At 36.6% G+C, this 27,396-nt stretch overlaps 2 protein-coding genes and 2 long non-coding RNA genes across 5 annotated transcripts in view; 1 reads left to right on the top strand and 3 right to left on the bottom strand.

The window, feature by feature from the left end:
* LOC145310460 (ras-specific guanine nucleotide-releasing factor 1-like) overlaps nt 1-18,108 on the bottom strand; it is a 34,459-nt gene extending 16,351 nt beyond the window's left edge. Inside the window, exons 1-6 of one of the 2 annotated variants that reach the window (XM_080150415.1) lie at nt 18,018-18,108; nt 5,799-5,900; nt 5,449-5,501; nt 2,718-2,801; nt 513-588; nt 129-242 (exon numbers count right to left, since the gene is read on the bottom strand). In XM_080150415.1, the coding sequence (XP_080006541.1) occupies nt 129-242; nt 513-588; nt 2,718-2,801; nt 5,449-5,501; nt 5,799-5,900; nt 18,018-18,050 (462 nt within the window). In that variant the 5' untranslated portion in view covers nt 18,051-18,108. The remainder of the gene's footprint in view (nt 1-128; nt 243-512; nt 589-2,717; nt 2,802-5,448; nt 5,502-5,798; nt 5,901-18,017) is intronic. The other variant, XM_080150421.1, reaches the window with a different exon arrangement.
* LOC145310482 (uncharacterized) lies at nt 8,856-11,634 on the top strand. Its single transcript, XR_013876560.1, has 3 exons — nt 8,856-8,928; nt 9,644-9,745; nt 11,521-11,634. It is a non-coding gene; the product is annotated as an uncharacterized LOC145310482 (long non-coding RNA).
* LOC145310489 (uncharacterized) lies at nt 15,052-17,813 on the bottom strand. Its single transcript, XR_013876562.1, has 2 exons — nt 17,001-17,813; nt 15,052-16,241 (listed from the first exon to the last, which is right to left on the bottom strand). It is a non-coding gene; the product is annotated as an uncharacterized LOC145310489 (long non-coding RNA).
* A 485-nt stretch (nt 18,109-18,593) lies between the features above and the next one.
* LOC145312503 (ras-specific guanine nucleotide-releasing factor 2-like) overlaps nt 18,594-27,396 on the bottom strand; it is an 86,423-nt gene continuing 77,620 nt past the window's right edge. The window contains exons 38-41 of the mRNA XM_080151760.1: nt 20,895-20,969; nt 20,520-20,664; nt 19,867-19,902; nt 18,594-18,739 (exon numbers count right to left, since the gene is read on the bottom strand). Coding sequence (XP_080007886.1) covers nt 18,594-18,739; nt 19,867-19,902; nt 20,520-20,664; nt 20,895-20,969 — 402 coding nt within the window. The remainder of the gene's footprint in view (nt 18,740-19,866; nt 19,903-20,519; nt 20,665-20,894; nt 20,970-27,396) is intronic.

Below are 27,396 nucleotides of genomic sequence, written 5' to 3' on the forward strand. Positions count from 1 at the left end.
TTTGAAGTCATTGCGGAAGTACATCAATTTATCGGTTATTGTCTTATCTTTTAAGATCCCTTGAAAGACATTGATTGCATAGCACATAATCATAAAATTAGAGCCAGCTGGTTTTATAAATATTTTACCTGTGAATGCTTGGTAACCCAATGCCTGAGAACAGACAGAACTCTCATAGTTGCTGCGCTACTTGTTATTGACATCTTTCTGCGTGCAGCTGCTCGGAAAGAATCATTTGCAACCTAACATTAGTAATGTTAATCTGGGGTTAATAAAAGAATTTCCGAAAGTATATAGAGGATTTTTCATATTCAGATACACAATAATTTTAAACATATTGATTAAAGTTATATACAATATACATAGACAATACCAGTGTCCAATTTTTGTTTCAACCAATAATGTAAGCTAAATAAGTGTTTATATTGTTTAACTTCATATGGGATGTACGTCAAAGTATCTTAAATTGTCTTATCCCTTTGTATCCCTGCCAAAACTCAATTATTTTCTACCTGTGGAAGATCCCTAGGGTTGCTAGAACCCGCCGTAGCCACTGCAAACGCAACAGCTGCATTCGCGGAACTCGACCTGAATAGAGAGTGAATACATTACAAATCTTCAACAACAAAAAAAAACGGTAGCATGCATGCATTAGACCAAACTTTTTTTTTACAAAAGAATAATTGGATCATGGAAAGAAAACAAAGAAGGGTTTTTTGTAGTATTTTCACAGTTGCTTTTCGCCTATCTCTAGCCCCTGTGGGGCCCATTTCCTAACCTAACCTAAAATAAAATCAAAAGCTACTGTGAAAATACGACGAAACCCGCTGTATCGTTTTCTTTCCATGATTATAATTTTTTTTAATGATTCATAAATAAAAACAAATCAAAAGATTAAAAAAAAATAATAATTGAGATAAGTTCCTGTAAGGCCATGCCTGAAAAGTAAAAAGTATTTTTTTGGCAATTACTTTAGCATTACAAATAAATTAACATAGAGAAAATAAGTTTTAAATTTAAATTTTAGATTATAATCTAGATTAAATTACTTCATGCATCAAAATACTCCTTTCAAAAAGAATATTGAAATGTTTTTAATTTTGAAAAACATGCTAAAAAACACAATCCAAAAGACTATTTTTAGAGAAAAAATATCTTTCAATCGACAAATAAATATATTAAAATGTTTGGTAAAACAATATCTTTTTTGATCTTTTTTCTAAGTAAACTCAATATAAAATGAATAGAATATATAGAAATAATGTTAGCACAATTTATATATTTTTGAAACCATGATTTATAAAAAACTGTCCATAGAAACAAAATTGAATATCCTTATTTAGTTGCTTCTAACTAAAAGGGCTAAAATTTGAATTAACAACATCTGTCAGCCGCGCTGTTTCCTCAGTCACCCAGTAAGCCTCAGCCATGGGGTTTATTTAGCTATTTAATACTACCCAATGCCAACCTCAGTAATACAGTATTTTAGTAACTAGATCCTCAGCCCAACTTATATATTCATCTTAGACAATGGTTGAGTCGCAGAAAGCATCAACCATCAGCCGCAGTTGCAACCATCCCTCTCCAAGTGATTAGATTTTTTAGATTTAGACATTCGTTTTTACTGTGTTATTTCTAAATGGTAGCATTTAACTTTGTATTTAAATTTATCTATCTCAAGATACGGGTATAGTATGAAATAATCTATTAAATATTAATGGGTAAAAACATGCTCACGTCTACAATCATTTATGTCAGAAAAAAACCTATTTTTTATGAAATACTCGCCTCAGAACCTTATGTTTACATACATTTATTGAAAAGAACAAAACAATTTGGTACGATCTATTTCTTAACATATCCTTGATAAAAGCAATAAACAACTGAACTGACAGTATGTCTGTTATTAAGGATCTCACTAACAGCTGAATTTTTATAATTGACGTTGTTTAGGTTTCTTTCCGATCTTTGTTTTTAACCTTTCTTGTAACAGAAAATGACATTCTTTATCCAGAAAAATACCTCCAACTGTTTAAATTACCTTTAAATCACCTTTTTCAGGAAAAACGTATTTATTATGCTTATTTTGTATAAGGATAGGTAAACAAAGGTTTAAAGTTAAAGACGAAGGAAGATGCATCACTTAACCTATAAGACTGACTTTTTATTGACCTAATCAATATTTTACTTTTAAGTAAATATTTCCCCCCCTTTTTTTTAAACAATGTCTTGTTTATTTATAACACAAACAGATTAATAGAAAATATGAAAAAAAAATAAGATGTAGAAAAATCATTCATTTTAGTTTTCAAGCAAATAGAGAAAGAGAGAAAAATTTCAGAAGAAAGGGGAGAATTTGAAAAAAAGGATAATTCATTACTATTGACTTATATATTTTACCAGTAAAAGTTTATCATTATTTCGTTTACTGAAACCTCCATTAAACAATAAAATGTTGTGCAAATATGTAAGACGTTTTTTATAAGTCAATTTTAATGAACAATCCAAAGAAATTTAAGAACGAGTTAAAGATTCTTGAAACAAATGGAAACATAAGTAATATTCTGAATAGTTTTTCCTTAAATATAAAGCTGCTCTATCAAATGGGTTATTTTGGTAAAATCGCTTACACTCCTTATCAAAAATTGCAAATATTTTTAGAATCTTTTCCTCTATCCTATGAAAAAAAGGGGTCACTATATTTTTCAAACGGTTACCATGACCCGGATGAAAGGTCGTCGTCCGATAGTTCTGTAAGAAAATATTCCAGATGCACCCTAGGACCATCCAGCGTACTCTCACTACAACAAGCAATATGAAAATACAGCTTATACCAATAACGTAATTAATTCGAAAAAAAACACGAAACCTATACTTAGTTTTCAGCTATCGTTGGGGGGGGAGGGGGGCAACATATAGTAAAATTGACGACCTCTCCATTTGCCCCCCCAAATATTATTTAAGATTTATTTCACTTGTTGGTTATACCTTATATCTGATGCCAATACAAAAATATTACTCTCTAATAAACTTTGGTGCTGATATTTTCGCGAATGGCTTCGAAACCGATTGATATCCTGTGGATTAGAACCGGACCTTAGCCATACTAAAAAATCATACTACAGATAATTTTCCACGAATATCCGCTGAAAGCTGTCTTTGATACATTACTATAAATAACTAATATAAGCACTAAAATGTAGTCATATAAAAATTGCTTAACAAAGTTCATTTAGGTTCGTCAGTTATTCTTAATGCTTGCACAATAGCTTAAAAGGGAGGAATAAAATACAACGATGGGGAAAGGTAAAATGTTGTGTGAAGCGCGCTCAAAATTTTAAAGGTGCCTAATCCTTATGACATCACAATATCAACTTAAAGGTTTCAGATCCCAAAAGAAAAGGCTTACTATTATAATCATTGAACTTTTTGGATCTAGTGCAGTTAAACGGTAAAATGTTTTAGCTAGCGGAAAAATGGCTGAACTTGCATATTATTGTCAGTACACAATTTTTAAAATTAATCGGGAATAGCCATTAATCCAAAACGCTCAGTTATCTTGCAGCGCACACAAAAAAGACTTATTTTTCGCATATTTTCTTCGGTCAAGTCTTTCCTGTGCATCATTGGATCTTGGCTTTTACAGATTATTTGTGACCTTCTCATGCAGCTTGTAACGATGTGTAGGGATAACATGTACGTTAGGCAGCTAGTACACTTCAAAGTTGATTCATTTTTTTAGAGATAATCTTTCCCGGGAACATTTTACCATAAACTGCGATTGTTCCAAGTTTAAAAATATACTAAAATATCCGTCATGTGTAATAATTAAGGTTTTCAATTTTCATGCAATTATTTTTGTTACTAGTTTAATTTTATCTATTTAGATAGCTTTTAATTCTGAGCGTTAAAAGTCTGTTTCTAAATATTTATATAGATTTACTCGGTTGGGTTGAATGTAGACAGTCCAATAGTTGCTAAAATATATCTTGGTCTTTGCAAAGAACACCTATAATAACAAATATGCACTCCTCGTTTATTCTAATTAGTGTACTTTAGACATTAACAAAGCATTTGATCAAACTTATAGTTATATTGTTAGTTTAGATGCCGTGAATTAGCCATTCAATTAAATTTGAAATTCTCCAAAATATGTTTGGATAAAATTGGGGTTGAACTTTATGTTTGATGTGACCAGGGATTAGTAAATATGAAAGGGGAGTAAATGAAGGATGTGAGTTTAATTGTTCGCTCCAAAGCAGTGTATGAAAGAATCCCTTAAATCTCTGGGTAAATTTGATAGTTATAATTCATAATATTGTTTTTGGCTGTAGACAATCAAACAGAATTGGATGAGCAACTATAAAGGGAAGAAAATAAAATAAGGGAAGAGGAAAACAGTAAAAGTGTCTGACTATGACGTCAGAACAAATTAACAATTAACCAATTAGAAGCCAGTATTCACTGTGGTAAAATATATAGCGGCCTCTCATTGGTTAATTGGTTAATTAAACTCTCTTCCCTGAAAACAGTAAAAGTGTCTGACTATGACGTCAGAAAAAATTAACAATTAACCAATAAGAAGCCAGTATTAACTGTGGTAAAATATATAGCGGCCTCTCATTGGTTAATTGTTAATTTTTTCTGACGTCATAGTAGGACACTTTTACTTTTTTCAGGGAAGAGAGTTTAATTGATCGCCACAAAGCAGTATTTGAAAGAATCCTGGTCTCTTATCCCTGGGTAAATTTGATAGTTATAATTCATAATATTGTTCATAAGCTTTAAACAAATTGAACAGAATTAATTTGATAGCCCATTTGAACTTTATGTGAATGACCCACAGGATTATATAAAACTTTTTAGAAATTTTTAATTGTTTAGTAAAAACAGAAAAAAGTTAATTATAGAGAGCCATTACTACAAACAATCAAAACATTGGTCGACATTTACAGTTACAACAAATGTCTAATGCAAAAAAACTATAAAAAATATGAAATTAATTAATCCGCACAGTGGACCTAAAAGAACAAATCTAGCAGCTTTATCTTAAACATTTCTAAATTTACAAATAAAGCAAGTTAACTACAGTATAACAACGAACATGGAACAAGTAACAATAACTTTTGCAAAATAGTAAAATGATAATTCAATTCTTTTATATCTTTTAGTAATTCAATTAACCAAATAGACAGACAGAAGGAAACAAATAAGGATTTGGTGGACAGATAGAAAAATATAGACATAAATACCCTTCAAGAAAGAAGAATTAAGATAATGTACTCATTGAAAAGATGGTCTTATCGTTAATCATTTAAAGACATTTATAGTTTATGACTAATCAACTGTTTTTCCCAGTATACTGTTCTTTAATAAATAAAAATAAAAATGTATATTAGTTTTATTTAGAAATTATTGCATACTAAATAAGATCAAACTGCATATTACCTTCTGTGAGCATGTCTTGCAGATGTTACAACCACTCCCATCTTACTACAATTCTAAACACAAACATTTACTTTTTACATGTATTTTACATTAAAATTTATTTTATTAGATAAAAAATATTTTTTTCCTAAAGAAGATTTTGTAAACAAGAATTGAAATAATTACAATTGAAAATTCTATGATATGAGAAATAGCTGGTTTGGTCGTTTTTTCTACTATTTCTAACCCTCGGGAGGGGAGGGGGGTCTAACCCTACGGGGCAATCATTAACATTTACCTATCAAAAACTTCTGTGAAAATACTACGAAACCCGCTACTCCGTTTTCTTTCCATGATAAGAATGTTTTTACCTGAGGGCTTGATAACGGAGAAATATTTTTAGTTGTTTCCTTATCAGTGTCTGCAGATCCCGGCAGGTGACGCTGCAGAAATCCTTTCCTCTTCTTATCACTCTAAATATTAAGAAAATCATTGTTAATATGATCACAGGTGGCGCTTTGTTAAACATTTATAACAATTCCTACGATCACTCTTATCAATAATAATTTTAATCAAAATTTATATTAATAGGTGTCGCTTTGTTAGTAATGATAGTTTATTGCATACGGTGTTTTCCTCATTTGTCACTGTAAAAATACTGCATTACATTTAATATCCTAAATTCGTCCTTTAATAACTATTGATCTTTTTTTAGTAATCATAAAATTATAAATACACTGTTATATTTCTTTTATTATTAAGGTAAAAAGAAAAATTACATTAAAAAAAGTCTCTGTGTGTTTCATGAACTTTGTGATCCTTGTTACATAAATATCCAGCTAAGTAGATGTACTACTTGAGCATATTAATCAAAATACACAATAGAATTGGAAGGCTATACTCAAAAAACGCCTATCTCAGAAAACGCCTATCTCAAAAAACGCCTTTTTCATAAAATGCCTACTACATTTTTAAAAATTATCCTGTAGTGAAATATGTCAGTCTAAAAGGTATTGTGAATATTGTACAATATGTACATTATGAATCTTCTTATTGAAATATCTATCCCTGAAGAATAATGTCAATCTTGTACATTCCTTAGGCACTTTTTATTTTTTAAAGCATTTTGAGCAACAACATACTAAAGGTTTGCTTTTTGAAAATTGATCACAACTGAATAACAAAAACTCTTACCTACTTAATTCATGTTTTAAGTTTCTTTATTTCATATATCTACTGCAAACAACCCAGTTTCCTTTTCAGTTATTACACTAAGATGAACAACTATGAGCTCTATTAAAACATACTTCTTATTTATTTTCTTTATTATTTGACCTAATATCTTGAATTAACAGAATATATGGTTGAAATGTTGTAAATATGACTAAACCTAGTAAATTTGTAAATAAAGATGTTGTGGAATTTTGGATGGGTGAATTTCAAAATAGGGTTGTGAAATTTGGGTAGGGTGTAAGGAAGGGATAAATAGTTTGGAAAACACAAAATTTTGTTCTAGTTTTTATTATGCTTAAAAGAAATTTTAGATTCATGTTATGTACTCATTAACATACACAAATAATATACAAAATATTTATTGAGTATGATATGCTTTAAATTTATCAGAATTATATAGCTGTTCCTCAAAATAAAAAATTAGTTTAAAATAATTATTATTATAATTTATAAAGCAATTTAAAATTTTCTATTTAACAATTTAACTTTCCATATTTGATGAATTTTGGGGGAAAAATAGGGTGAGGTTAATTTAATGTCTTATCCCTATATTCCTTCTTATTTTTATCAGATTAAAAAATGATGTACTTTTTAATGGGCTTCAATAATTAAACTCTTTCCTCCAATGAGTTCTCCCTACAATAATTTTCTCCCATTTATTTAAACTTTCCCTATTTTCTTAATATAGCAGCTACTCTTTAGTTTACCATTTTATCCATATTTGTACATAGTTGGTAACTGATTATTTGTGTTTTAAGTAAGAGATCATGAATGACAAGTATTGTATTATTCTATTGAATACTATTTATAAATTAGGCTTTATTTTTCTAAAATGTAGTGGGCATTTTATGTAAAAGGCGTTTTTTGAGATAGGCGTTTTCTGAGATGGGCGTTTTTTGAGATAGGCTTTTTCTGAGATGGGCGTTTTTTGAGATAGGCGTTTTCTGAGATAGGCGTTTTTTGAGATAGGCGTTTTCTGAGATAGGCGTTTTTTGAGATGACCCAATTGGAAAACCTAATTATGCTGCTAATATTCTTTTTAATATTTGCCAGGCTTTTCTACGTTGACGATTTACTTCTGTATGCGACTTTTGGTTTTAAAGATTTAAAAAAAAGTTATAATACAGGTATGCAGGAACTTTATATGTAGTCTAAGCATTAATGTTAGTACATCTATTTTAAACTCTTTATTTTTTAATTCATTTTCATACAAAAATTTTATGTCTTCTAAAAAATCAATAGGTAGCTTTTGTATTTGTTCACTTGTTAGCTTGTCCAATCATATTGATTTTTGCGTTTATGAATTTGTTCAACCCTGTTCTTATTATACATTTTACAAACTTCTAAGTACAAGTGGTAAAAAAGCTAAATTTGATTTGAATTTATGTGAATACTGCATAATTTTAAGTACACGACATTTATAGCTGAATATTAAGTAGAATCCTGTTTTCTCTAAATAGAGCAACATTACTATTCTCCCTTAGCTTAGAGAAAAGCTTTTACTTTGGTAATGCGGCGGCTGAATTTAAATTAATCAGTTGCTGCTTTTGTTTAAGATGGATTATGATGAGTTGCTGCAGCTGAATTAGCAGCTGTGAATGGGTTGCTGAATAAAAATTTGGCAGTTGTGTCTAAGTGTTGAGTATCATAAGCCCAGTTCACAAAAGCTAAATGGTCGACCGAGAGAAATTAGAGGTCAACCTTTCTTGAGGTTAACCTTTTTTCAGTCGTACTTTTGAAAATATACTTAGAAAAAAAAATATTTAATGTTCCTTTTTCCCTGAAAAAACAGCTGTTCAGTTGGCTTTTTAAACATTTAGACGGACGTCCTCATGTTCCCAAAAAAATATTTTCAATAATATTTAATTTTTCTTGAAAATCAAGAAATGATATCTGCAATCTTAAAATACTTTGAATGGAATTAGTTATTGAAATTAAAATTAAATTTTTTTGGTGTTAAATTTATTATAAAATTTTTGCAATGTTGAAGAAACGTCTATCATTTATATAATAATTTTTGATTAACCTACAGCTGTAAACCAAGCTAAATCAGCTGATTGATAAAGTTCGACTAACTTCATAAAAATAATAAAAATGGCGAACCAAAACAAGTACCTTATTGAAATAATAATTAAAAGTTAATTTGTTACAATTATTGTTACAATTGTTGTATTATAATAGTTTTGAATCTTTTCAGATTTACTAAAGATGAGCTGCAATTTTTATTGAGTTACGTCAGATTGGTTTTCTACGTTGTTCTACTAACAGGTTTTACATTATTTTCATTTAATGTACAATACAACCCACACGCTAAAATTAATTTCTAACAATTGAAGCTGGAGCTAGTAAACAAATTTATAAACTAAAAAGGTGATAAAATATATGGATAAGTGATACAGCTTCCAGCATGAAGTAATTTCAAGCTTTTCTGTTATTGAATATATTAGGTTTCTGTTATATATATGTATAGTTCGCCGAATGCAAAAGTTAAGTTTACCCCCCCCCCCCCTCTGTTTTACTCCTCTTAAAGCTGGTTTCGCCCTTATTCATCCCTTACAGGTTTTACAGTCCCCACGCCACAAGATATTAATACTATGTTATATTTATTAAAAGGGGGTTGTATAATTTTAATAGTTGCTTCGTCCTTAGCCTCTAGGCGAGGCGAGAATAATAGTCTAAAACATACCCAAGACATTTATAAAGCTTCCCTGTAAAGTAAATTTATTAGGATCGGTATTTTATGAGATCTTTAGCTTTAGACAAAAAAATCTTTATTTATTTGCTTCAACTATATGATATGCAGCTTCCATGAAAAGTAAAACTAATTTGGAGCACCAATTTTTACGATCTTTAACTACCTATGAACTAAACCTTACCTGGAAATATCCGATTCTTTCAGTACACGAAGACTGACAGACATCCTGTTACTGTTGTAAGAATTAATACCAATGTTAGTGTTGTTTATGATTTTTTTAAAATTTAGATCAATGGAAAGCAGACTGACTTGAAGCACGCCTATACACAACACTAACAAAATAAAAACAATGAAGAATTTCTCTACACACTACATCTCATATGTATCCAGGTGAACATACGCAGCTTCTCTATCAACTTTTTTTTTACATTTTAAGGTCGTTAATATTATAGTCTCTTCACAGTTTTAGTTATTTAACCCTTACAGATCGGGCCCCAATTCCCACCTTAATAGATCGGGGGGGGGGGGTCATATTGACCCCCCCCTCTATCTCGGCTTCTGTTACAGATAAAGAGGTAAAATTTTTTTCTGGTGGTTCATGTGTATTTTTAGAGAAAATTACTTTTTCTAGTCATAGCGGTCAGGCCGCTCCTTAGCCGCTTTTTAGCGGCCAGCCGCTAAATTTTAAAACAGCTGTAGAGCGGCCAATTTTGCAGCTAGGATGATCAAATTTTAGGACGAACTTTTATTTTTCATAACAAAAAAATTACTTTTTCTGATCATCGCCGAAAAACGGCAAATAACGGAAACCGTTATTTTCGGCGGTTACGGCGGTAAAACGGCGGTTGGCGGCGCCAATTAATATTTTTATCTGTTTATTGTTGCTCAAGAATTTACCAAAAAAAATTATAGGTCTCTAGCTGTAATAGAAGCCACGATATTCATGATATATGTCTGTAGTAAAAGCCGGACAAAAATCGGCCATAAAGTCGTTCAGGGTGCGGTCAAACGGTCATAACACCACTTTTCTCATAAGGTCATTGATATCTTAGTATTCACCAAAAAAAATTTAGGTTTCAAAAGTCATAATGTAGAAATTAAGATTTATTTAGAATTTTTTTAAAATTTTGGTGCTACCCAACCGACTTTGACCGGACACCACGACCGACACAGACCAGATATCCTAATAAAATCAACTCTTGCCGACGCATAATTACTAAACTTAAAAAGTCATGAAGTCACAGCTCTCCATCTTACCTACAAAAAAAATGACATTGAAAAAACTAGAGGGGGGGGTCAATATGACCCCCCCCCCGATCTGTAAGGGTTAAGTCAGATTGAGGTTATAGTTAAGATCTGCAAAATAACTACATACAGAAATTGATTATCTTAAAAACTATCATAAGGGTGAAAGCCATGAAGTAAGAAAAACTTTGTATTTGATTACTGTAAATTTCCCCTTCTTTCTAACAGTGTGGCTTTTATAAGCAAAGCCGATATTTTTTTTGAAAGTAGTGGCCATATGTATTATGTATGTTAATAACCAAATGAGAAAATATTTCCCCCATAAACGACAGACAAACAAGGATGACAACATCCATAAAAGCGAAGCACTGAAACGGTATAACAAACGTACATTAACATTTGTATAGCGTCTGAACTGAATAATCAGAATTTAAAAGTATAATAGTCGGATCAAAATTTTAAGTAAATTTGTTGAAAAATTGCTTGATACAGGATAATGTTTATGGACATACTTACATATTTAGGACTTGATTTTAGAGTTGCTTTGCTTATAATATTGTTCTTTGTTGTCCCAGGAGTCGATATACCAAAAATCAGATCAAACAGATAATAAGATCACTTAAAAATTAGTTGTTAAAAAAGTAGAAAAATCAACATGTTCAAAATGGACGTACGAACATTCTGGGAATGATTATAGAGTTGCTACGCTTTCTAAATCGTACCTAACTATTATAAGAATCCTCATGCAAAGTTTGAAATCGATAGGACAATTCTAACATGCCTAAATTAACGGACGGACGTACGGACGGAACGAACCTAATTATAGAAAAGCTTCGCTTTTAAAAAGATTTATACAGTGCCTTCGCTACTAAAAGAAATTGTTAGAATCTACTCTTGAATTAAGTATTGTTTTTTTTCAGGAAACAGTGACGTTGTATTTTTAGCTGCATGCAAGACAAAAATCATTCAAATATTAAGATTTAAAGATAATAAAATTATAAATGATTTGTAACAAAATAAAATAAGATACTTCATATATTGTTTTAGTTCAATTATGTAAAGTGTAAAGCTACTCTTTAATTCAAATGTACTTTCTAAACAAACACACAGATTTATATCGGGGATCTAAAGGGATTTTATATTTTATATACCCAAAAATAACATAAAAATTACCCCTTCCTTAGATTAAAATTAGTTGTTGAAACGTTTAAACACCCAACTTAATAAACCAATCAATCAAACTTAAGTAAAAGACCCCAAAGTTGTTAAGCCAACGCATAAGAACACTATTTTAAAACTTTAGGGACTACTGCTAGTGTAATAAACAGCCCATTGTCACCTATCTCTGAATTTATATTTATTTTTTTGCTTTGCTGCTTGTTAATGATAACGTACTTGTTACCATACAAACTAGACCTTCAGAAAACAACTTTTTAAATCAATACACATCTTTAATTGTTATGGGTTCCCTCAGATCGCATATGGACTATAACTTCTATTTTTGAAAACTTTTTATGCTTATTTATGAAAAAGTTTGGCAAAGGGTTAGAAGATCCATGCAAGGGTAGTATCCCCTAGGAACAGGGCCCTTCGGGTAATAAACAGTGGTTTCAAATATGTTGTTTATTTTATAAAATAAAAATAATGTGGGAGTTTTGAGTTAAAACATCATAAATGTGCTAAACGGGTATTTTTGAAAGAGTTTCCACACAATTTTTTTTTTAAATTAAGATAATTTTTAAGTTGTTGGTATCATTTCGTGGAACTACCCTTTAGGTGTAGTAAAGTTTAAAATGTCAAACTTTTAATCCTTATTGAAAAGTAAAAGGTTATCTGCCTGTCTGTTACTATGGATCTCTAACCGATACGATACTCCTTTACAGTATAGCTTCTCTTTGGTTGTGGAAGGTTTTTAGCTATTTTTAAGAGGATACCACTACCTTCCACTCTTCCAAAATTTTCTTTTTGAAACAATACAAAGAAAGGGGGGGATCGAATTCAAACCCTCCTCCCCTCCCTGTGCCTTTAAGCTCAGGTTCCCGAGATGTATAGTTTATATACATTCGAAAATGCCTAAGAACTTCTGTATTGATTGAGCTTCAAACGGACATTCTTACATTTTAAAGCTTAAAGTGTCAAATCATTCTATGAATCATTATTACAAAAATCTGACGAATATGATTATTATTCATTAACAAAGTTGAAAAGGCTATTTTGTCAGCAAGACTATTAGACGAGGTTAAAAATCTAAAATTATGCATGGTACTTGTGCTTAATTAGGTACAGTGTGCAACTGTAAAGATTTTGCGACTGGACCGCTGCGGCCATCTAAAACAGTCATCTCATACCGATTTTTATGCTCTTTCTCGCTTTAATTTTAAAATATTCATAAAAGCGAAGCTCTGAAATGGAGGGACAAATGAACATTAACACTTGTAGAGTGTCAGACTAAATATGCAAAATATAAATGCATAAGTCTTAACATAATTGTAAGTAACTCTGTTTCAAAACTGCTTAAATACATGATGCTGTTTAAGCACATACTGACATTTTTAGGACTTTATTATAGAGATGCTTCGCTTATAACATTACATACCTTGTTGTTATAGGAATCAGTATACCAAAAATCGGATGAAATGTATAATTTAACATACATAAATTAGTTGTCAAAAAGTAAAAGTTGAACATATTTTATTGGACTTTTTGGTAACGATTAAAGAGTTGCTGCGATCTCTAGGTCATCCCTAACTGTTATAGGAATCATCATGCAAAGTTTGAAATTGATAGGACAACTCTAACTTGTTTAATTAAACAAAAAAGCTAACTGTTACGACTTGAAAGACTGACCCTAATTATAGAAAAGCTTCACTTTTAAACAGGACTTTCTGGTAACTATTATTGAGATGCTACAATTTATAAAGAGGACTATCCACGAATGAGAGTAAGTGATTTTAAGCAACTTCCAACAGAAATTCTAAATGTTTTTTTGATGATGTTCTGTGTAATATCATTTTGTCGATTTAAAGAATTAAGTTTCAACATTGTTTCATATGAAAATTTTTTTGAAATGTTAGGCATTTATTAACTATACATCATCAAATGTTTTGTTGAGTTCAAACTGCTATGACAAAAAAGTAAACTTTTTCAATAAAAAATGTTAATGTAGAAAAAGGGATTGTAACTTGTAATGTCATAAACAGTTTTAGTAGTGTACTTTTGTAATTTACAGCATTTGATTATGTTTTGGCCTGTTATTTTTTTCGAACATTTGAACTCAACAAAACATTTGATGATATTTCGTCTAATATTGCTCAACATTTCAAAGTGTTTCTTCACATAAAACCATGGTGAAACTTGATTTTTTAAATCGATATAATGATATTACACAGAGCCCTAGTATATTCATTAAAAAAATCATTTAGAATCACTGCTGGAAGGTGCTTAGAATCACTTGCTCTCGTTCCTGGATAGTCCCCTTTTACATAATTTCAAGGAATCTCATGCCAAGTTTGAAATTGATAGAACAATTCTACCATGCCTATATTAACAATATTAGGTAGACAAACCCTGAGTTCATTTTCTTGAAAAATAGTAAATGTTTCAGTAACAGACAATACAAAGTTTAAAATTCATAGGACACCATGTCGAGCTTTATTTTTCTAGCCAACTTAAAATAAGAGAAAGGTTTCTCTTTAAAATTGAAATAAGAGGGACATTTTTTTGCTGGTTTGCCTTAAATGTATGTGTTGACTTTAAAACAGGAGTAGATCGCTAAAATTTATATGCCAGTTGCTTAAGGGGATACAACAATGATTTGTGAAATACCACCGAATTTTTTTTTTTACTTTTTCTCGCCAAATTAGACAATTTTAAAACATTTGGAGTGCTTAGAGGTAATAAAAGTGAACTTTATTACAAAATATAGTTTATCTGAAATGATTCAAAGGGGAAGGTAGGTTGTGCTAAAATTCCATAAATGAGTTTTAAGACTTAAAAAAATATCAGTAGAACAATAATATTCACTAAATATGTGTATTCCTTATTGAAAAGAACTATAGACAAAAATTTTAAAAATAAAGTTAACATAAATTTTATCGTTCTACTACTTACTGTTTTCATCCCTTAAAACTCATACCTTTACAGAATTGTAGCACAACCTACCTCCCCCTTTGTCTAATTTAGCAAGAAAAAGAAAAATCTGCAGGATTGGCGGTTTCTGCAGTAAAATACTGTATCTCATTGGAGCAACTACATGCCAAATTTCAGTGTTCTACTACTGTTTTAAAAGTCTTAAAACAAATACATCCACGGCAAACCAGCAAAAAAAATTTCCCCCTTTGTAAGATCACGGAATGATACACCTTGTAATGAAATTATTTAAGTAAATAACAGATGTAAAAACTCTACCTAGTTATAAAGTAGCCACGATATTAAAAAATCAAAAGTATTGATTGAAGGAATGATTATATTTTATTATAGATTTGAATTTCATTATAAAATCATAATTTGAAGATGAGATTAAGTAAACTATGTAACAGTTAACGTAGAAACATTGAAGACAGTCTTTTTTTCTTACATGAGATTTTGTTGCTTAAAACTTGAATTAACTAAATTAGCATTAGGTATAGTTATATGACAGGTACTAAGATGTTGATTTAGATTGCAAATATGAAGCCTTTGAATGTGAAAGTTGATTTTCAAAAAAATGTAATAATAATAAAACAAAAATGACAACATTCATTAGTATTGAAGCACAAAAACATCAAAAGTTGACTAGAAAACAAACAGAAAAACAAAATTAACATGTAGAATGAATGCTAATAAATCATCTGAAATAATGAATCAGAAGCATATTTAATAGTGCAAAAAAGGTACCTACATGATTCTTTATCTACAACTAGCGAATATGCCCCTAGAGGCCTCTAGGGTCACTTGGGGGGGGGGAGGGAGATGAATTAGAAATTTTAAATTTAAAAAGGAAAAAAAAATTTTTTTGGGGGGGGAAGTTAATTTTTTAAAGGGCGATTTCTCTTGGGAGGGGGGTGATACCCTCCCCCGAAATAGTAATAAACCATCCTAAAACCTATGAGAATCTACCCTGTTAAGGAGATCCTTAACAATTCAATGGTTAGCGAGATCCTTTGTTAAAGATAAACATAAAGACAGACTAACATCCTGTTACTTTATTATAAGGATGAAACAAACTTCAGAGCAACCAGAAATTCTTATAAAAACATAAAAAGTAACGATACTTGTCCTTTCATCTTTGCACCACAAAGGTCTTGTAGAATAAGGGATATTTATTGATAATATATATTATAAACAATTTTAAAATCTGATCAAAAAACAAAAGCAAAACAAAGATAGAAGGACATTTCAATTTGGCGTAGCTTATCTACTAAAAAGTATTAAATAACTTTCTTTTAAATATCACATGTATACGGCATTAATAATCATTAGAAAAATATCATGTTGTTATCAAAATACGTTCATTGGTTAAGTATAGACTTGAAGGAAAGAAGTTCAAGCCACATTCTTCTTATATTTGTTACTACACGTCAACATTAGATTATTTTTCTTGTGTGCTGTATTGTATAACATTGAGTTTCATCTTGATTTACTCCTATGTAAAACAGAACATCTGAAATAGTAAATACTTTTAAGTTGCAAAGGTACTCTATAATTCGAAATGTCTGTCCGTCTCTCCATTTCACATTGTGACTAAAAAAATACTAGTGGCATCTAGGGGCTCTGTATTCGAAAAGGCAGAAATGGTCTAGAAAAATAGATTAAACCCATTCCAAAAGTAAAATCGGATATTAGCAGCCTAAAACCTTCACAGGACCTATGTGAAGCTTACACAAAATAGAGAACCCTTTCGGTTCACAAAAAAATTGTATTACTTTATATAATAGGAGGTGGAGGATAGGATATAAAGAAGAAAGCTTTTTTGTCCGTAGTACTTAACATTGAACCTGTATGGTTCTCTTTTAATGTAAAGATTCCTAATAAATCCAGGGAAGGTTTTTACTATTTTCAATAAAGATTTCTCCACCCTCCAAAAAAAATTTACCAAACCCCCCCCCCCCCCCCCAATTTTTTTCTTTTAAAAACAAAAATTGAAAATAAAGAGGGAGGAAGTTGACTATCCCCTCTTTTACGCACCTTCCTGGCACAAAACTGTGGACGCCACTATATATTTAAGCATGGTAATGAGTTGCACCTGTTTTGGGTCAGGGCCTTCCCGTCTAGTCTAACTATTTATGTCACACACCTGACACAGAGAAATAGGAACCATTTTTAATGTCTTTAAGTAAAATGCATTGTGGGGCTGAGATTCGAACCTATCATGCGAGTGTGCTGCGTATTACGCAACAGCTGTGGGTTATAAAAATTTCACCTTTTATAAATAACAGAGATAAGTAAGCTGCTCAAATCATTTTTTAATGTCTGAAAAACACGGATTAATACTTATCATTCTAATTGATCACACTTATTTAACTAAGATACAATGGAATAACAATAGTGGACTTCTGTCATTAAAGGTTAACATTAAAAAATACACGATTAAAAGGTAAATAAAGCAAATTATTATTCTTGATAATTGCTAAAAAAAATCAATATAATCACATATTTGACTTGCAAATAAATAACTCCCTGTAAAATTAATTCTTCCCATAATTCAAATTATATCTTTAAACTGTTGTTTACATACGTCTTCAATCATATCAGCTGACCATTATAAATCTAGATATAAAAAATACAAAGTAATGAGAAGCTAGCTCAATATAATTTTTTGGTATAGGCCTCAAAAAAATAAAACAATGAATTAAATTGTTTTTACTTTAAGGTAAAAGTAAAGAGAAATGTTATTAAAAGTTTTTAAAAGACAGCTTTTGAATAATTTTTAAATAAACTTTAATCAACCCTTGACTACGATCAGGGATAGAGTGATAAACCAATTATTTAAAATATATATGTAAAATGAGACCCAGTATAGAGTAACTTTTTTTTCATCGAACAATATAATTATACTTGTAAATAAGAGAAATGGGATTATTATAACAATCTCTAACCATTTTCATGTACAAAAACTGTGTAATTGCAGCAAAAAATAAGAATATATTTAGGTTGGGTTATATTTCAGTTGTACTAAAATCGGTTGACCTACTGAAAAATTCGGTCGACCTCTAAAAAGCTTTTATGAACCGGGCTATATTTTTTCCTCAAGCCGTGCAGCTGAGTTTATCTATTGCGTATATAATACTCGCAGCTGAATGTGATTGCTGCTACCGATCCCATTTTTTTTCAAAAATTAAATATACGAATAAATAGATAATTTGTAAACACACAATTAAAGAAACTTAATCATTGTGTCAATTATAGTATGGCTGCGCTAAATCAAAGATATGCTTACCGTCGGGCTTTTAGATCCATCTCTTTGTGACATCTTCAGGAATGTGTTGGATAGAGCTCGCGGCAGTGGAGGGGTAAAATTACCTGCCTTCGTTCCTAGTGTTGCTTGGGTGTTAAATAACAGACAAGAAATAACATACAAGAAATAAAATACAAGAAATAAAATACAAGAAATAACATACAAGAAATAAAATACAAGAAATAAAATACAAGAAATAAAATACAAGAAATAAAATACAAGAAATAACATACAAGAAATAAAATACAAGAAATAAAATACAAGAAATAAAATACAAGAAATAAAATACAAGAAATAACATACAAGAAATAACATACAAGAAATAAAATACAAGAAATAAAATTTAATTTTGAGAAGTGTTTAAAATTATTCATAAAAAAGACCAATTCAGTGCCGGCCGTTGGAGATAAAATTTTGATATAATAACCTATTCAAACTTTATTATTGATTAATACTCTATGCATATTATTTTTCTACTATTTTTCAGTATATTGTTATGCTTTTTTTCATTTGAAGCTGTTGAATTTCAAAATAATTGCTCTTGTTAAATTTCTATTATTAAATTTTCTTATCACCCATGCCTGAGAAAGAAGAATGATGAGAACCTGGCTGACTCCTGGATACTCTGGACTCCAGGTACGCCATGTGGTCAGCATCATCCTCATCCATGTTGTACGAGAAATTTGTGTGCGCAGAATATGTACCTATACATTACAGTAAAACACTTGAGAGAGAAAAGATTAAATAACTGTTTTTCCCTTTCGCAATGACCTTGTGCCGACTCTCATTTGGGTCTTTGAAAATTAGCCAATGGAATATTAACATAGCCAAGTAGCAGAAAACAATTTGCTAGCAGACGGAAAAAGGTCATTGAAAAAGGGGGGAGGAAGATATATGTATATACACATATATAGTATAGATCTGTTGCATATACAAACATTCCTTACTTGTATAAAAGTAACAGGATGTTTGTCTTTTTGTCTGTCTGTATGACACCATCATTATCAACATTTAAATTTTTCAACAAAAAAATTCAATGGGCAAGTTAATAATCTTTATCTCTACATTTCTTTTATCCACACAAAATTTACAAAAAACCTTTTTCTCTTTTTCAAATATGAAAACAACGGAAAAATTATTTTCTTTTCCAATCCGCGAATATATTTATATATTTGTCTGGAAACAATAAATTTGCTCTAAACATTAATTTGTAAAGAAAACAATTATTTAGATTACACTTGGTGTGACGATAATGTCAGGGAGATTGAGATATGCAAATAATATACACGTAGTGTGAAGTAGTAATGCTTTAACAGCTGGGAGAAAAGTTATTTTGTTTATCATCCTTTAAAGTTTTAAAGGACGAATACTATAGTGAAACAAACAACCCACCACCACTCTTACTTTTTTTTTGTAATTAAAAGTAATCATATTAGTGTTATACCCCAACCCTAGGTTAAATTATGTAAAATTGGGTACTGGGTAGCGCCCCCGCAGGGTGTTTTGTGTTGGTTAAGAATTGGTTTAAGTAAAAACATCAAAATCCCGAAATGAGATTGAGTAAGAATGACAAATCTTTTTTTTAAGTTTAATTATTTATCCCAAATCTGTGGAATGTAACTGAGTGTAATCGTATATCCTATATTATTTTAATTAATACAAGAAAAACAAATCCACGTTTAGAAATGATATTAATATAACAAAAACAACATTTTTTACAATTTTAAGCAAAACAAAAAAGGGTTTTTCAGTCTTTTTGATCATTGTGTTGGTGGTATGTATTGACGAACGACCAATGACATCCTAACTATTGAGTAGCTGTCATGTTTACCTGCACTATCAGTTCTTGATCTTCTAGAAATGGGATCTAAACAAAAAAAATAACTTTTGTTCATGTCTTACAGTAAGGTTTTGGCACAACATTACGTTTTGAAAATGGTTAACAAATATATAGAATATAGATGAATTTTCCTCTTAGCAAAGGCCCTTTATTCATTTATAAAATTCATAGGGGCTTTCTCTCACAGTGCCTAGCAAACACATAACACCCCATCCCCCTTATTTTAAAATAAATCAATGGTTAAATTGGGTGGTACCACCTTCCCTTATTTTCAAGTTATTTAAAAATAAGGTTGTTTTCTGTGATTTGGTATTGTTTAAGATAATTCTCCTGATCGGCAAGTTGACTTTAGAAGAGCATTTGGCTATAATGTACTATTTTGATATACAAATATATTTCAATTTCTCTTGAATAGGATTTAAAATATGATTTTATGAAAAGAATTATAAACATAAAAGTGTACTTTATCACACATGTAAAAGTAAACACCCCTTTAGGCAAAAACATAACTCTCATATAAATAACTTTAACTTGTTGTAAATGTAGCTTGCTCCCCCCCCAAAAAATGCACAAACACTTTAAATAAATTAAAACGAATAAATCCTTATTATGTAACAGCCACAACTTATTAATTAAGTGTATACCTGTAAAATTATGTGCAATCCTTTCAAAGAGGACCTCCGAAGATTTTCTAGAATTAGCCGGGCTCCTACTGCGACCCCTCTCCTTCAATATTGAGTTCGGAGACTCTATACTCAAGGTTTTCTGTTCTAACACCTTTATTTGTCCCTAAAATTATATACTAAGTTAAAATAATTTAATATAATACATATTCTTTATTATGAGATTGTTTATCTTTTGCTTTTTATTATTTTTGATAAAATACATCTCCAGGTAGTAAAAGTTATAATGGGATGGAGGTTTCCGTCCGCCCTTTTGTTAAAGTTTTACAAGCAAAATCCAAATACTGTGAGTTGCAGTGGCTGTTAGATTTACTGTTGAAAATAAGGAAGATTTGCCTGTCCAGAAGTTGATGTTGTTGTGGTTGAAGTGGTTGACGTTGGATTTGCTGTCGAAAAACTTATACAGGGTTCCTGAATCAGTATTAAGTTTACATAGTTAAAAATAGCTGTAAGTTTAATATTTTGATATGAATAAGTAACCATATATATAATTCCAATTAGTGAAATGGAACAAAAACAACACAGTGCATGAACAATACTACTATATCATTGCATAGAACGTAAATACAAATTTTAGTACTCGAAAGGTTATTATTTCATCCATATATAATAAGTCAGCTATAAAAATTTCTTAGCATAAAGTTAGCTTTTAGAAAATTACATCAACAATAGATTTAATCTGCCGATCTGTGGTATTGTGGTAATACGACAACCAGACGGACGGGCAGTTTACAGAATTGCTACGCTGTGACTTATCATAACAAGCCCTCTGCACTAATCCCATTATATCACCATTTATCTCATGACCGACGGTGACCCCGCTATCCAGCGGTCAAACTGGCCTGCCTAAATGTGGGGAGGGGCACAAACACGCAGCTATCACGCGCCCCTCACGCAATTATACAACCGGGAGGCGCTGCCTCCCCTTTTACCACAGCTGCCCCCGCAGCCTGTCTACCGCCGTGGGCTAAGCCCTTGTGTCCCACACCCCCTTCAAACCTAACCATTGTTATAATCTGTTGTATATATATAGTAAACATTCATTGTAAATATTATTCAGTTAAATATATAATTTCTGTATGACTAAATCCTGCTAGTTTGTTTTGGTAGAATAATTCAAGGCTAAGGCTCGTTGGACTCGAACTCGCAACCCTGTGAGCTGAAACGTTCGGCTTACCACATCTTGGTGTCAGCGTGTTTCAATCGAGCCTTACAGAAATTAGCCTATTCTACCTCTGATTGGACCCTTTGGCAAGTAAGGGGACAATCAGCCGCCAACTGAGAAGCCAACTGACCCGTGAGACGGCCTTTTTAGGTCGAATTTCCATCATTTTGAACGCAATGTGTGGGCCTTTGGCCTACGGCAAGCAGATTTAGCCTGCTAAAAGTGCCAGTTAAGACGCTTTTTCCGTACCGTGTAGGAGTAGCGCTAGGTGCGCAGCCACGGTAATCGGATAATTTAGCTCAAACGGCTACAGAACTGAGTCTAAATTGGCAAGTGTAGCTGGGACAAGCCCCAGGACACCCAGGCCAAACCTACGAGACGGACAGCTAGGTGCTGGTCTCTCTGAGAAGGCAATGTGTGGCTGCGAAGCTTCAGCACACAAGTAAGGCCTACCACTGCGACGGATAGCAGAATTTGAGCCACAGGCACGGCAGGACGGGACATTCCCTGCCGCTGCCTTCCAGGATTCGAACCCGAGGCGCTGTAGGACGGCCATTCCCTGCCGCCATCTTTCGGGATTCGAACCAGCGGCGCTGCAGGACGGGACATTCCCTGCCGCCGTCACCCCTCTGAACCTTGCAGGACGGACATTCCCTGCTGCCAGTGCTTCCAGAATCACACCTAGAGCTCCTAGTGATAACAACACATAAGTGTGTATAAATGTCAACCAAGTGATAAAAAGAAATATAAAATTGTTGACCCAGTGATAATTGATAAGCTCTAGTGATTCGAAGCTACAGTCTAAGCCACCATGGTAAGCGATACTACCATAGCTGCGGTTCGGCCACCACCGAAGTTTCTGCCAACCCCAGCTGAACGGGAGGCCCCCTTGTCTCAAGGGCAGGACCTCCACTTCCCCTGCCATATCAGGGTGAGGTTTCCCACTCCTGACCCTGCCCAGCACGTACAGGTTGATGCCATGGTCGATTCTGGCAACCGTGTACCAGGGTCTGCTGTAATTTCTGAACACCTCATGCACGCAATGGGCATGCAACGCATGTTGATTCCAGACAACACCCAAATCCTGACTGCTAACGAGGAAGGCCAGCCCCTCCAGGTAATAGGAAAATTGAAAGAATTATATATGGCAGTTTCACACACCCTTATACTCCATCTGTACCATGTGACTGTGGTACAGAATCTCTCACACCCTCTGAACCTAGGAGGGTATTTTCTCAAGGAGTTCGGAACTAGGCTCTGTTTCGACATGCAACCCCCCTGCTTGTGGGTGCGTGGGGAGTTCATCCCACTCCGTGGCGTCCCCATCGACCGGGAGACAGCCGAGAGAGAGTTGAGTTACGAGGGGCCTCTGCCAGGCCCACTGCCAGAGCAGCCGCGTGTGGTCGAGAAAGGCACGCACTGGGTGGATACTGCACTAAACGCCCATAGGGGGACCAACCTGCTAGCCATGGGGTTGCCCCCAGTGCCCAAGGTGCCGCTGGAGAACCTGCCAACGACGTTTCCTGAGATTGCCAGCCCTCCAGAACCGATCTTCTCCGCCGACACCTTCATCAACGGCCAGCCGTGTCCACCTGGCCCCCTGTACCTGGGACCCCCAGCCATTCAGCCAGCCGAGTCCGAGTCCAGACCCGTCAAGTCGCGGTCTGATGCACCCGGAGCCACACTCAACTCCCAGGAATCAGCCTCTCCCGGCGCCGTGCCCGTCAAGTCGTGGCCTGCCGCCTCCAGAGCCACGCATGGCTCCGCTGCCTCAGCCTCTCCTAGCGCCGAGCCCGTCAAGTCGCGCCGGACGCCCACGGAGCCCAGGCTGGTCCCAGCGCCCCGGCCTCTCCCAGCGCCAAGCCCGTCAAATCGTGGCCGGACGCCCTCGGAGCCACACCTGGCTCCGACACGCTAGCCCCTCCCGAGGCCGAGCCCGTCAAGTCGCGGCCGGTGGGTCCCGGAGCCGAAGCTGACCCCGCGCCAGCCACGTATAGGCTAAGCGCTGTCACTCCAACTGATGGCCAACCACCCCAACTCCGCACGGCCAAGCGGGTGGTCTTGCCTGGCCGCGGCGTCATGGCTGTCCCTGTTGAATTGGTGGGGCACCGTACTAAGGATGCCATCCAACTAGCTGCCCCAGAACAGAGGTTTGGGGAGGATCTTGTCATCCCAGAAGGCCTGTATGCCCACAGGCCTGGCTCCGCCAGCGTGTTTCGAGTGCTGGTGGTAAATGAAGGGGAGACGCCCCTCCTGCTGGACGCTGGCCTCCCCGTGGCTGGGGAGCTGGTCAAGCCTGACATTTTAGAGGTTTCTGATAAGCCTCCCCCTCGTATCCACTCGTTCCAAGAGCCTGTTGAGCCCCCAGATATGCAGGAGCTGTGGGAGGCCCTTGAGATGGAGGAGAACGAGTTCCTGCGCAAGGACCCCCTGCTCAAGAAGGAGGTCTGGACCGTGTTATCAGAGTACAGGGACGTCTTCTCCAACTCTACCCCCGGCTGCACTGACGTAGTAGAGCTGCAGCTGCGCCTCAAACCAGGGACCCAGCCGATCCGCCAGAGATTTAGGGATCTGAACCCGCGGCAGGAGGCTGAGCTGGAGAAGCAACTGGACACTTGGTTACAAGAGGGAGTCATAGAGCCTTCAGACTCCGCCTGGAGTAGCCCCCTGGTGCCCATCAAGAAGAAGGACGGGAGCACCCGCTGGGCCGTCAACTACAGAGCCCTCAACAAGTGCCTGGAACTGGATAGCTACCCTTTGCCCAGGATCCAGCAGTTGGTAGAACGAGCGGGAGGACACCGCGTCTATAGTGCCCTAGACGCGGTGGCCGCGTACTACACCATTCGTGTGTCCGAGGACAGCCGGCCCTGCACCGCCTTCACCACCCCCAGGGGCTTGTACCAATGGAAAAGGATGCCCTTTGGCCTTGCTACGGCACCGTCTGTCTACTCCAGATTTATTGCAGGGGTCCTAAACCCATTAGGTACGGCCAACCTCCAGTTATATCTTGACGACGTCCTGACCTTTCACCAGGATACCTGGGCCCACCTGGCTAGGCTCCGGGAAGTCTTGGAAGCCCACCGCAGGGGAGGAATCCGCCTCAAGCCAGCCAAGACCAAGCTGTTTCGAGCCAAGGTGGATTATCTGGGCCACACCCTCAGCCGTGAGGGGATAGCCATGCAAGAGGATTATATTGACCGTATCCTGGACTGGCCGGCCCCCAGCACCCCCAAGGATTTGCTGGCGCTCCTGGGGTTCTTTGGATACTACCGCCTGTTCATCCCAGAGTATGCCAACCTCACCTACGAGATGAATCGGCAGAAAACGGCCAAGACCCTGGCCTGGACGCCTGAGATGGAAGCCCAGCTGCTACAGCTCAAGGACAAGTTCCGCCAAGCCCCCATCCGAGCGCCGCCTAGGTTTGACTTGCCGGCGGTGTTCCAGCTCACCACAGACTTCAGCAGCCGCGCCATCTCTGCCATCCTGAGTCAATGCCAGGACGGCAAGGAGAGGCTGATTGCCGCCGTGGGGCGCAAGACAACCGACCCCGAGACTCGCTACCCGTCCTGGAAGGGAGAGATGGCCGCCATTATGTATGGAATTCGGAAATTTCACGGCATCTTGTCCTACCGCAGCTTCCAGATCAACACTGATTCCTCAGCCTTGCTACAGATGAAGTCGCTGAACACATCCACAGGGATGGTGGCTCGCTGGCAGGAGGAGCTAGCGGCCCTAGATTTCACTGTCTGCCACCGTCCTGGCACCCAGAACACCAACGCCGACGCCCTCAGCCGCCGGGAGGACGACAACATGCCGACAGCTACCGCTGAAGAATTAGCAGAGCAAGCTGAGTACATCCACACCCTCTGCCAGCTAGGGGAGTCCGCAGCTGGCCGGCCCCCTGCCGCACGACTGGACCCGGCTAGAGTGTTAGAAGCACAGACACAGGACCCTCTCCTGCTCCGTGTCCGCCAGTGGGTGGCCGATGGCAAAGCCCCAACTAAGGCTGAGCTGCGCGGCAAGGAACGAGACGAGCAGCAGTACGCCAGCCGCTTCGCAGCCCTGGGACTTGACGAGCATGGCTGCCTCACCACCACTGACCAGACCCTGACAGGAGAAAGAACAAGATACCTGCTGCCTTCGGCCCTCCAGCAGGAGGCGTTCTTTTTAGCCCATGGGACCCCCATGGCCGGGCACTTTGGAATGGACGCTACTATTGCCCGCGTCGCCATGCATTTCTGGTGGCCCAACCTGTCCCGTGACGTCCGCCTGATGGTTCAGACTTGCCCTGAGTGTGTCCAGAAGGTTACCAAGGAAAGGTTGAAGTTGGGAATACATGTGCCCTCCCGCCAGGGGTATCCACAGCAAGTCCTGTTTATTGACCTGGTGGGGCCGCTGCCAGAGACCCCAGCTGGAAACCGCTATATCCTCACCTGTCAGGATGGGTTCAGCCGGTTCGTCAGCCTCTACGCCATCCCCAACAAGCGCACCCTCACGGTGGCTGAAGCCCTGCTGCACCGCCACCTGGCCACGTTCGGATGCCCCCTGAAGATCCACTCCGACAACGGGATGGAGTTTACCGGCCAGGTATTCAAGGAGCTGGCCTCCAAGCTTGAGATTGGCCTGACACATCCACCGCCCTACAACCCGCAGTCCAACCGAGTGGAGAGGTTCCATCGGACGCTCAACACAGGCATGCGTCTGTTCCTAGACAGAGACGACAACAACTGGGAGCCACACTTGCCTGCCATTGCCTTCGCCTACAACACCAAGGCCTGCAGATCCACGGGCATGACCCCGTTCCTGGCCTACTTTGGGAGAGAGGCCAAACTTCCGGTGGACATGGTGCTCCGGCTGCCAGACACAGAGTATGCCTCGGTTCCAGCCAACGTCCAAGCTCTCCTGCAACGCTACCATGCCGTGTATGACGCCATCCAGCAGCGAGAGGAGGGAACCATCCGGAGGAGCGCGGCCGCCTACGAAGGCACGGCCAAGTACGAGGTTGGAGACTTGGTCTGGTACCTGGCCCCCCGCCTGGTGCCAGGGAAGGCAGCCAAGATTACCAAGAGATGGACTGGCCCCTGGAAGATAGTGCGGCAAGCTACAGATGTCCATTATGTCATCAAACCTGCCTCTCCAACAGCCAGGATCTCGGAAGTCACCGCGCATGTAGGCCGACTGCGCAAATACACTGGAGATGTGACTGCCCATCAGATTCCAACAGACATTCAAGGCGACCTGGACGGCGACGAGGATGCCACCGAGCTGCCTGCCGGAGCTGCGGCGCCGCCAGCTAGTGACCCAGGACAGTTCCCAGTGTACCAGCCAGCCGCAGCCGCCCCACAGCCTAGCGGCCAGGATCGTGACCCGGTAGAAGAGAACCTGCAGCATCAACCCAACGAACCACCGCCGCCGCCGCCAGCTCCAGAGCCACCCAGAGATGCCATCTGGAACCCTGATACTGACATGGAGAACCTGCCGGCCAGCAGCGAGCCTGTAGGAGGAGAGGCGGCCACTGCGATGGAAGAGGCGGCCCCAGAGGACGAAGCTGAAGCAATGTGCCCCCTGTTGATGACAGCCATCCCCATCCGAGTAGGAGCTAGGAGGCCCAGTAACCTGGACCAAGCAGGCGCCCCCATGGAATTTTATGCGCCTTCCTCCATCGTTATTCCC

This window comes from Acartia tonsa, chromosome 2 (genome assembly GCF_053477335.1).
Source record: "Acartia tonsa isolate MP-2025a chromosome 2, ASM5347733v1, whole genome shotgun sequence".
Taxonomy (NCBI): Eukaryota; Metazoa; Arthropoda; class Copepoda; order Calanoida; family Acartiidae; genus Acartia; species Acartia tonsa.